Source organism: Poecile atricapillus, chromosome 39 (assembly GCF_030490865.1).
Source record: "Poecile atricapillus isolate bPoeAtr1 chromosome 39, bPoeAtr1.hap1, whole genome shotgun sequence".
Lineage (NCBI taxonomy): Eukaryota > Metazoa > Chordata > Aves > Passeriformes > Paridae > Poecile > Poecile atricapillus.
In genome coordinates, this window is record NC_081287.1 from 1,359,140 (window position 1) to 1,369,382 (window position 10,243).

General features: G+C 65.1%; 1 protein-coding gene and 1 long non-coding RNA gene across 2 annotated transcripts in view; one reads left to right on the top strand and one right to left on the bottom strand.

The window, feature by feature from the left end:
• The window catches only part of LOC131591265 (transportin-2), a 56,325-nt gene extending 53,278 nt beyond the window's left edge, over positions 1-3,047 (top strand). Inside the window, exons 22-23 of the mRNA XM_058861775.1 lie at positions 376-450; positions 2,932-3,047. Of these exons, the coding sequence (XP_058717758.1) occupies positions 376-450; positions 2,932-3,039 (183 nt within the window). The 3' untranslated portion in view covers positions 3,040-3,047. The remainder of the gene's footprint in view (positions 1-375; positions 451-2,931) is intronic.
• Positions 3,048-4,990, bottom strand: LOC131591332 (uncharacterized). The gene is made up of 3 exons (XR_009280320.1): positions 4,961-4,990; positions 4,188-4,540; positions 3,048-3,118 (listed from the first exon to the last, which is right to left on the bottom strand). It is a non-coding gene; the product is annotated as an uncharacterized LOC131591332 (long non-coding RNA).
• Positions 4,991-10,243: the final 5,253 nt, after the last annotated feature.

Here is a 10,243-nt window from a genome sequence, read left to right on the forward strand (position 1 = left end):
AGGGAATTTTGGGGAGGGGGATTTGATCAATTTGGGGAGGGGGATTTTATTAATTTGAGGAGAGAATTTTATTAATTTGAGGAGAGAATTTTTATTAATTTGAGGAGTTTTTATTAATTTGAGGAGGGGGATTTTATTAATTTGAGGAGGGGGATTTTATTAATTTGGGGAGGGGGATTTTATTAATTTGAGGAGAGAATTTTATTAATTTGAGGAGAGAATTTTTATTAATTTGAGGAGTTTTTATTAATTTGAGGAGGGGGTTTTTATTAATTTGAGGAGGGGGATTTTTCTCATTTTGAGGAATTTTTTTTAAATTATTATTAATTTTAATAAATTAATTCTAATTAATTAATTTTCATTAATTACCATCAGGATTTCATTTTCTTCTGCGACGCCGTGGCCTCGTGGGTGAGCCCCAAGGACGACCTGAGGGAAATGTTCTACAAGGTGAGACCCCTCCCCAAATTAAACCCTGGGGGCTCAAATACCTGAGACCCCTCCCCAAATTAAACCCTGGGGGGTCAAATGGCTGAGACCCCTCCCCAAATTAATCCCTGGGGGGTCAAAAACCTGAGAGACCCCTCCCCAAATTAAACCCTGGGGGTCTGGGGGCTTCGGGACCCCCTGGAATTGTGGGGAGGGGTCTCCAAAATAAACCCCAAGTGGTCTGGGGGGGACAAAAATCTACGAGACCCCTCCCCAAATTAAACCCCTGGGTCTGGGGAGTCCAAAAACCTGAGAGACCCCTCCCCAAATTAAACCCCTGGGGGGTCAAAAACCTGTGAGACCCCTCCCCAAATTAAACCCTGGGGGCTCAAATGGCTGAGACCCCTCCCCAAATAAAGCCCCGGGGTCTGGGGGGTCCCCAAATAAACCTGGGGGTCTGGGGGGGTCCCCAAAACCGGCGAGACCCCTCCCCAAATTAAATCCCTGGGGGCTCAAATACCTGAGACCCCTCCCCAAATTAAACCCTGGGGATCTGGGGGGGGTCAAATACCTGTGAGACCCCTCCCCAAATAAACCCTGGGGGTCTGGGGGAGTCTCCAAAATAAAACCCCCGGGGGTCTGGGGGTGGAGACCCCTCCCCAAAATCAACCCCCGGGGGTCTGGGGGTTTCTCAAAATAAACCCCAGGGTTCTAGGGGGGTTAAAAACCTGTGAGACCCCTCCCCAAATTAAACCTGGGGATCTGGGGGGTCCCCAAATAAATCCCTGTGGTCTGGGGGGTCCCCAAAACCAGTGAGACCCCTCCCCAAATTCAACCCCTTGGGGGTCTGGGGGGGTCAAAAACCTACGAGACCCCTCCCCAAAATAAGCCCCCGGGGTCTGGGGGGTCCTCAAAACCTAAGAGACCCCTCCTCAAAATAAACCCTGGGGGTCTGGGGGGGTCAAAAACCTACAAGACCCCTCCCCAAAATAAACCCCTGGGCTTTAGGGGGTCCCCAAAATAAAACCCTGGGGGGTCTGGGGGTGGAGACCCCTCCTCAAAATAAACCCCCGGGGGTCTGGGGGCTCTGGGACCCCCCGGGAATTGTGGGGAGGGGTCTCCAAAATAAACCTCCAGGGTCTGGGGAGTCCCCAAACCTGCAGAGACCCCTCCCCAAAATAAACCCTGGGGATCTGGGGGGGTCAAATACCTGTGAGACCCCTCCCCAAATTAAACCCTGGGGTCTGGGGAGTCTCCAAAATAAACCCCGGGGGTCTGGGGGGGTTAAAAACCTGTGACGACCCCTCCCCAAATAACACCCCTGGGGGGCTGGGGGGTCAAAAATCTATGAGACCCCTCCCCAAAATAAACCTGGGGGTCTGGGGGGTCCCCAAAACCTGTGAGACCCCTCCCCAGAATAAACCCTGGGGGGCTGGGGGTGTCTCCAAAATAAACCCTGGGGTCTGGGGGGGTTAAAAACCTGTGAGACCCCTCCTCAAAATCAACCCCTTGGGGGTCTGGGGGGGTCAAAAACCTGCAGAGACCCCTCCCCAAATAAACCCTGGGGGGCTGGGGGGGACAAAAATCTATGAGACCCCTCCCCAAATTAAACCCTGGGGGTCTGGGGGGGTCAAATACCTGTGAGACCCCTCCCCAAAATAAACCCTGGGGGCTCAAATAGCTGAGACCCCTCCCCAAATAAAGCCCCGGGGTCTGGGGGGTCCCCAGATAAACCTGGGGGTCTGGGGGGGGTCCCCAAAACCTGTGAGACCCCTCCCCAAATTAAACCCTGGGGGTCTGGGGGGGTCCCCAAAATAAACCCTGGGGGTCTGAGGAGTCCAAAAACCTGGGAGACCCCTCCCCAAATTAAATTCCTGGGGTCTGGGGGGTCCCCAGATAAATCCCTGGGGTCTGGGGGGTCCCCAAAACCTGTGAGACCCCTCCTCAAATTAAACCCCCGGGGTCTGGGGAGTCCCCAAAACCTGTGAGACCCCTCCCCAGAATAAACCCTGGGGGTCTGGGGGGTCCCAAACCTGTGGGGGGAGCAGCAGAGACCCCTCCCCAAATTAAATCCCGGGGTCTGGGGGGTCCCCAAAACCTGTGAGACCCCTCCTCAAAATAAACCCTGGTGGTCTGGGGGGTCAAAAACCTACGAGACCCCTCCCCAAAATAAACCTCTGGGCTTTAGGGGGTCCCCAAAATAAAACCCCCGGGGGTCTGGGGGTGGAGACCCCTCCTCAAAATCAACCTCTGGGGTCTGTGGTCTCTGGGACCTCCCGGGAATTGTGGGGAGGGGTCTCCAAAATAAACCTCCAGGGTCTGGGGAGTCCCCAAACCTGCAGAGACCCCTCCCCAAATTAAACCCCAGGGATCTTGGGGGGTTAAAAACCTGTGAGACCCCTCCCCAAAATCAACCCCCGGGGGTCTGGGGGCTCTGGGACCCCCGGGAATTGTGGGGAGGGGTCTCTGAGCCCCCCCCCTCACGGAGCCCCCTCCCCACAGATCCTGCACGGCTTCAAGGCTCAGGTGGGCGACGAGAACTGGCAGCAATTCTCCGAGCAGTTCCCACCCCTGCTCAAAGAGCGCCTGGCGGCCTTCTACGGGGTCTAGGGGGAGACCCCTCCCCAAATTAACACCCCCGGGGGCTGGGGGGGTCAGAAACCTGCGAGACCCCTCCTCAAAATAACCCCTGGGGGCTGGGGGGTCTCCAGAATAAACCCCGGGGGTCTGGGGGGGTCCTCAAATAAATCCCCGGGGTCTGGGGGGGTTAAAAACCTGCGAGACCCCTCCCCAAATTAACACCTGGGGGTCTGGGGGGTCCTCAAATAAATCCCCCGGGGTCTGGGGGGTCTCCAGAATAAACCCCGGGGTCTGGGGGATACAAAAACCAGTGAGACCCCTCCCCAAATTAACCCCCGGGGGGCTGGGGGGGTCCTCAAATAAATCCCCGGGGTCTGGGGGGGTCCTCAAATAAATCACTGGGGTCTGGGGAATCTCCAAAATAAAACCCCTGGGGTCTAGGGAGGAGACCCCTCCCCAAATTAACACCCCCGGGGGCTGGGGGGGTCAGAAACCTGCGAGACCCCTCCCCAAAATAACCCTCGGGGGGGCTGGGGGGGACAAAAACCTGTGGGGGGAGCAGTGGAGACCCCTCCCCAAAATAACCCCGGGGGTCTGAGGGGGTTAAAAACCTGTGAGACCCCTCCCCAAATTAACCCCGGGGGGTCTGGGGGGTCCTCAAATAAATCCCTGGGGTCTGGGGGGGACAAAAACCAGTGAGACCCCTCCCCAAATTAACACCCCGGGGTTCTATGGGGGTCAAAAACCTGTGAGACCCCTCCCCAAAATAAACCCCGGGGGTCTGGGGAGTTCCCAAAATAAATCCCCGGGGGTCTGGGGGGGTTAAAAACCTGTGAGACCCCTCCCCAAATTAACACCCCCGGGGTCTGGGGGGTCTCCAGAATAAAACCCCGGGGTCTGGGGGATACAAAAACCAGTGAGACCCCTCCCCAAATTAAACCTGGGGGTCTGGGGGGGTCCTCAAATAAATCCCCGGGGTCTGGGGGGGTCTCCAAAATAAACCCTGGGGGTCTGGGGGGGCTTAAAAACCTGCGAGACCCCTCCCCAAATTAAACCCTGGGGGTCTGGGGGTGGAGACCCCTCCCCAAATTAACACCCCCGGGGTCTGGGGGATACAAAAACCTGTGAGACCCCTCCCCAAAATAACCCTGGGGGTCTGGGGGGTCTCCAGAATAAACCCCGGGGTCTGGGGGGGACAAAAACCTGTGGGGGGAGCAGTGGAGACCCCTCCCCAAATAATCCCCGGGGGTCTAGGGGGGAGACCCCTCCCCAAATTAACACCCCCGGGGGCTGGGGGGGTCAGAAACCGGCGAGACCCCTCCCCAAAATAACCCTGGGGGTCTGGGGGGGACAAAAACCTGTGGGGGGAGCAGTGGAGACCCCTCCCCAAATAATCCCCGGGGGTCTGAGGGGGTTAAAAACCTGTGAGACCCCTCCCCAAATTAACCCCGGGGGGTCTGGGGGGTCTCCAGAATAAACCCCGGGGGTCTGGGGGGGTTAAAAACCTGTGAGACCCCTCCCCAAATTAAACCTGGGGGTCTGGGGGGGTCCTCAAATAAATCCCCGGGGGTCTGGGGGGGTCTCCAAAATAAACCCTGGGAGTCTGGGGGGGTCCTCAAAATGAACCCCCGGGGTTCTAGGGGGGTTAAAAACCTGTGAGACCCCTCCCCAAATTAACACCCCGGGGTTCTAGGGGGGTTAAAAACCTGTGAGACCCCTCCCCAAATTAACCCTCGGGGGGCTGGGGGGTCCTCAAATAAATCCCCGGGGTCTAGGGGGGTCAAAAACCTGTGGGGGGAGCAGTGGAGACCCCTCCCCAAATTAACCCCCGGGGGTCTAGGGGGGGAGACCCCTCCCCAAATTAACACCCCCGGGGGCTGGGGGGGTCAAAAACCTGCGAGACCCCTCCCCAAAATAAACCCCGGGGGGCTGGGGGGGCCTCAAAATGAACCCCCGGGGTCTGGGGGGTCTCCAGAATAAACCCCGGGGTCTGGGGGGGACAAAAACCAGTGAGACCCCTCCCCAAATTAACACCCCCGGGGGCTGGGGGGGTCAGAAACCGGCGAGACCCCTCCCCAAAATAAACCCCGGGGGTCTGGGGGGTCTCCAGAATAAACCCCGGGGTCTGGGGGATACAAAAACCAGTGAGACCCCTCCCCAAATTAACACCCCCGGGGGCTGGGGGGGGTTAAAAACCTGTGAGACCCCTCCCCAAAATAACCCCGGGGGGTCTGGGGGGTCCCCAAAACCTGCGGGGGGAGGGTCCCGGTCCCGGGGGGGGGGGGGTCCCAAAACCGGGGGGAGGGTCCCGGTCCTGGGGGAGGGGTCCCGGTCCAGAGGGGGGGTCCCGGAACCGGGGGTGACCCGGGGGGAGGGTCCCGGTCCCAGGGGGGAGGGTCCCGGTCCTGGGGGGAGGGGTCCCGGTACCGGGGGGGGTCCCAAAACCGGGGGGAGGGTCCCGGTCCTGGGGGAGGGGTCCCGGTAAAGAGGGAGGGTCCCGGTACCGGGGGAGGGGTCCCAAAACCGGGGGGAGGGTCCCGGTACCGGGGGAGGGGTCCCAAAACCGGGGGGAGGGTCCCGGTACCGGGGGGGGGGTCCCGGTCCTGGGGGAGGGGTCCCGGTCCAGAGGGGGGGTCCCAAAACCGGGGGTGAACCGGGGGGAGGGTCCCGGTACCGGGGGGGTCCCAAAACCGGGGGGAGGGTCCCGGTACCGGGGGGAGGGTCCCGGTCCTGGGGGAGGGGTCCCGGTCCAGAGGGGGGGTCCCGGAACCAGGGGGAGGGTCCCGGTACCGGGGTGGGGGGTTCCCGGTCCTCGGGGAGGGGTCCCGGTTCAGAGGGAGGGGTCCCGGTACCGGGGGGGGGGGTTCCCGGTCCCCTTGGGGTCCCCCCGAGAGCAGCAGAGCCCCCCCGGGGGGGGGGAGGGGAAGGAATAACGGGGAGGGGTCAGCGGGTGGGGGAGGGGCCGTTCCCGTTCGTCTCCCCCGTGCTCCCCTCCCCCACCCCGCCCCTCCCCCAGCCCCGGGGGGGGGGGGGGGGTGAAGAGGGGCCGTTCCCGGTTCCGCTCGTTCCGTTCGCTCCCGGTTCCGTTCGTGTTTTGGTTTTTTTTTTGTTTTTTTGTTGTTTTTTTTTTACCGTTTCCAGGGCGGGGATCGGTGGGGGGGGGAGGGGCGCGGCCGGGGGAGGGGGAGGGGCGGCACAAGAAAGGCCGTTTGTGCACCGTGCGCTGTGTCCGTGTCGTTTGTCACCGCCGGGGGGGGCGGGGGAGGGGTCCCGGGGGGTCCGGGGGTGGGGGAGGGGTCCCGGGAGGCTCCCGGTGCCTCCATGGCCCGCACGTGGTTCCGCTTCCGGCGCCGCTCGATGACGTCACGGGAAACTCGCGTCGCCATTGGTGGGTTCGCGCGTCGCGCCGGAAGTGGCTCGGGCCGTGGCCGTGGCGACGGGACGCGGCCGCTCCCGGTACCCGGGGAGGGGGGGGGGGAGGGAGGGGGGCGGTTCTGGGCCCGGTCCCGGTACCGGGGGGCGAGCGCGGGGATCCCGGGGGGTGGCGCTGAGCCCCTTCCCCCTCCCCGCAGCCATGGACGCGGAGCCGCCGGTACCGGCACCGGGAGCGGCACCGGGAGCGGCACCGGTACCGGTACCGGCGGGGGGGCTGCTGGCGCTGCCGCCGGAGCTGCTGCTGCGGATCTGCGGGTTCCTGCGGGCCCGGGAGCTGCGGCGGGTGCTGCCCGGGTGTGCCGGGCCCTGCGGGAGCTCGCCCGGGATCCCGGCCTGTGGCGGCTGCGGCTGCAGAGGCGGGCCCGGGACCCCCTGCCCGCCATTCCCGGTGAGGAGGGGGCTCGGGATGGGTCTGGGGGGCACATTGGGATGGGGGGATTGGAACCGCCCGGGACCCCCTGCCCGCCATTCCCGGTGAGGAGGGGTCTGGGGGCTGGGGATGGGGGTTTGGGGGGGGCATTGGGACCGCCCGGGACCCCCTGCCCGCCATACCGGGTGAGGAGGGGTCTGGGGGCGAGGGATGGGGCTGGGGGGGACATTGGGATGGGGGCATTGGAACCGCCCGGGACCCCCTGCCCGCCATTCCCGGTGAGGAGGGGTCTGGGGGCTCGGGATGGGGGTTTGGGACCGCCCGGGACCCCCTGCCCGCGATACCGGGTGGGTCTGGGGGCTCGGGATGAGGAGTTTGGGACCGCCCGGGACCCCCTGCCCGCCATTCCCGGTGAGGAGGGGGCGAGGGGGGGTCTGGGGGGGGATTGGGACCCCCTGCCCGCGATACCGGGTGGGTCTGGGGGCCCGGGATGGGTCTGGTGGCTGCCAGGGGGGGATTGGCAACTCCCAGGACCCCCTGCCCGCGATACCGGGTGGGGTCTGGGGGCTCGGGGGGGTCTGGGGGGGATTGGGAGCCCCTGCCCGCGATACCGGGTGGGGTCTGGGGGCTCGGGATGGGTCTGGGGGCTGCCAGGGGGGGATTGGGACCGCCCGGGACCCCCTGCCCGCCATACCGGGTGGGGTCTGGGGGCTCGGGGTGGGGCTGGGGGGGGTATTGGGGACCCCCTGCCCGTGATACCGGGTGGGGTCTGGGGGCTCGGGATGGGGCTGGGGGCTGCCAGGGGGGGACATTGGGATCGCCCGGGACCCCCTGCCCGCCATTCCGGTGAGGAGGGGGCGAGGGGAGGGGTCTGGGGGCTCGGGATTGGGTCTGGGGGCTTCCAGGTGGGTCTGGGGGCTCGGAGGACTCGGGATTGGGTCTGGGGGCTCGGGGTGGGGGGATTGGAACCGCCCGGGACCCCCTGCCCGCCTTACCCGGTGAGGAGGGGGCGAGGGGAGGGGTCTGGGGGCTGCCAGGGGGACATTGGGATCGCCCGGGACCCCCTGCCCGCCATACCCGGGGAGGAGGGGGCTCGGGGTGGGGCTGGGGGGTGGATTGGGAACTCCCGGGACCCCCTGCCCGTGATACCGGGTGGGGTCTGGGGGCTCGGGATGGGTCTGGGGGCTGCCAGGGGGGCATTGGGACCACCCGGGACCCCCTGCCCGCCATACCCGGTGAGGGGGGGGCTCGGGGGGCTCGGGATTGGGTCTGGGGGCTCGGGGTGGGGTCTGGGGATGGGGGATGGGGGGGGATTGGGACCACCCGCGACCCCCTCCCCACGCTGCCCGCTGGGTCTGGGGGCTTGGGATGGGTCTGGGGGGCTCCCAGGAGGGTCTGGGGGCTCCCAGGTGGGTCTGGGGGCTCCGGGTGGGTCTGGGGGCTCGGGAGGGGTCTGGGGGCTCCCAGGAGGGTCTGGGGGCTCCCAGGTGGGTCTGGGGGCTCCCGGGAGGGTCTGGGGGCTCAGGATGGGTCTGGGGGCTCAGGATGGGTCTGGGGGCTCGGGATGGGTCTGGGGGTGGGGGATGTGGGGGGATTGGGACCCCCCGCGACCCCCGCCCCGCTCGGGGAGCCCCCCCGGGACCCCCGCAAGGAGCCCAAGGTGACTCCGGGACGGGATCGGGGACCCCCCCGAGGGGCACCCCGGATTTTGGGGACCCCCCTGGTCCCCCCCAAACCTCCCCATCCCACCCGCGTGCCTCAGTTTCCCACCCGCGTGCCTCAGTTTCCCCCTGTTCCTGCAATTGGTCTCCGGGATGGGGTCGGGGACCCTCAGCGCGGCCCCCCCGCGGTTTTGGGGACCCCCCACGATCTTGGGGATCCCCCAGGGGTCACCCCAAATTTTCGGGACCCTCCTGGTCCCCCCCCAAACCTCTCCACCCGCGTGCCTCAGTTTCCCACCCGCGTGCCTCAGTTTCCCCCTGTTCCTGCAATTGGTCTCCGGGATGGGGTCGGGGACCCTCAGCGCGGCCCCCCCGTGGTTTTGGGGACCCCCCCACGATCTTGGGGACCCTTCCATGATTTCGGGGACCCCCCCAAGGGGTCACCCCGGATTTTGGGTCCCCCCCAAACCTCCCCACCCGCTTGCCTCAGTTTCCCCACCCGCGTGCCTCAGTTTCCCACCCGCGTGCCTCAGTTTCCCTGCCCGCTCCTCCAAGTGCTCTCCAGGACGGGGTCAGGGACCCTCAGCGCGGCCCCCCCGCGGTTTTGGGGACCCCCTGTGATCTTAGGGACCCCCCCGTGATTTTGGGGACCCCCCCAAGGGGTCACCCCGGATTTTGGGTCCCCCCCAAACCTCCCCATCCCACCCGCGTGCCTCAGTTTCCTCCCGCTCCTCCAAGTGCTCTCCAGGACGGGGTCGGGGACCCTCGGCGCGGCCCCCCCGTGATTTTGGGGACCCCCCCGTGATTTTGGGGACGCTCTGACGGGTCACCCCGCACTTTGGGGACCCCCCTGGTCCCCCCCAAACCTCCCCATCCCACCCGCGTGCCTCAGTTTCCCACCCGCGTGCCTCAGTTTCCCACCCGCGTGCCTCAGTTTCCCCCTGTTCCTGCAATTGGTCTCCGGGACGGGTCGGGGACCCCTCAGCGCGGCCCCCCCGCGGTTTTGGGGACCCCCCACGATCTTGGGAACCCCCTGAGGGGTCACCCCAAATTTTCGGGACCCTCCTGGTCCCCCCCAAACCTCTCCACCCGCGTGCCTCAGTTTCCCACCAGCCGTGCCTCAGTTTCCCCGTTCCTGCAATTGCTCTCCAGGACGGGGTCGGGGACCCTCGGCGCGGCCCCCCCGCGGTTTTGGGGACCCCCCCCCGTGATCTTGGGGACCCCCTGAGGGGCCACTCCAGACTTTGGGGACCCCCTGAGGGGTCACCCTGGATTTTGGGTCCCCCCCAAACCTCCCCATCCCACCCGCGTGCCTCAGTTTCCCCCCGCTCCTCCAAGTGCTCTCCAGGACCCTCAGCGCGGCCCCCCCGCGGTTTTGGGGACCCCCCACGATCTTGGGGACCCCCCCCGTGATTTTGGTGACCCCCCAAGGGGTCGCCCCGGATTTTGGGTCCCCCCCAAACCTCCCCGTCCCACCCGCGTGCCTCAGTTTCCCACCCGCGTGCCTCAGTTTCCCCGCCCGCTCCTCCAAGTGCTCTCCAGGACGGGGTCAGGGACCCTCAGCGCGGCCCCCCCCGTGATTTTGGGGACCCCCCACGATCTTGGGGACCCCCTGAGGGGCCACTCCAGACTTTGGGGACCCCCTGAGGGGTCACCCTGGATTTTGGGGACCCTCCTGGTCCCCCCAAACCTCTCCACCCGCGTGCCTCAGTTTCCCACCAGCCATGCCTCAGTTTCCCCGTTCCTGCAATTGGTCTCTGGGACGGGA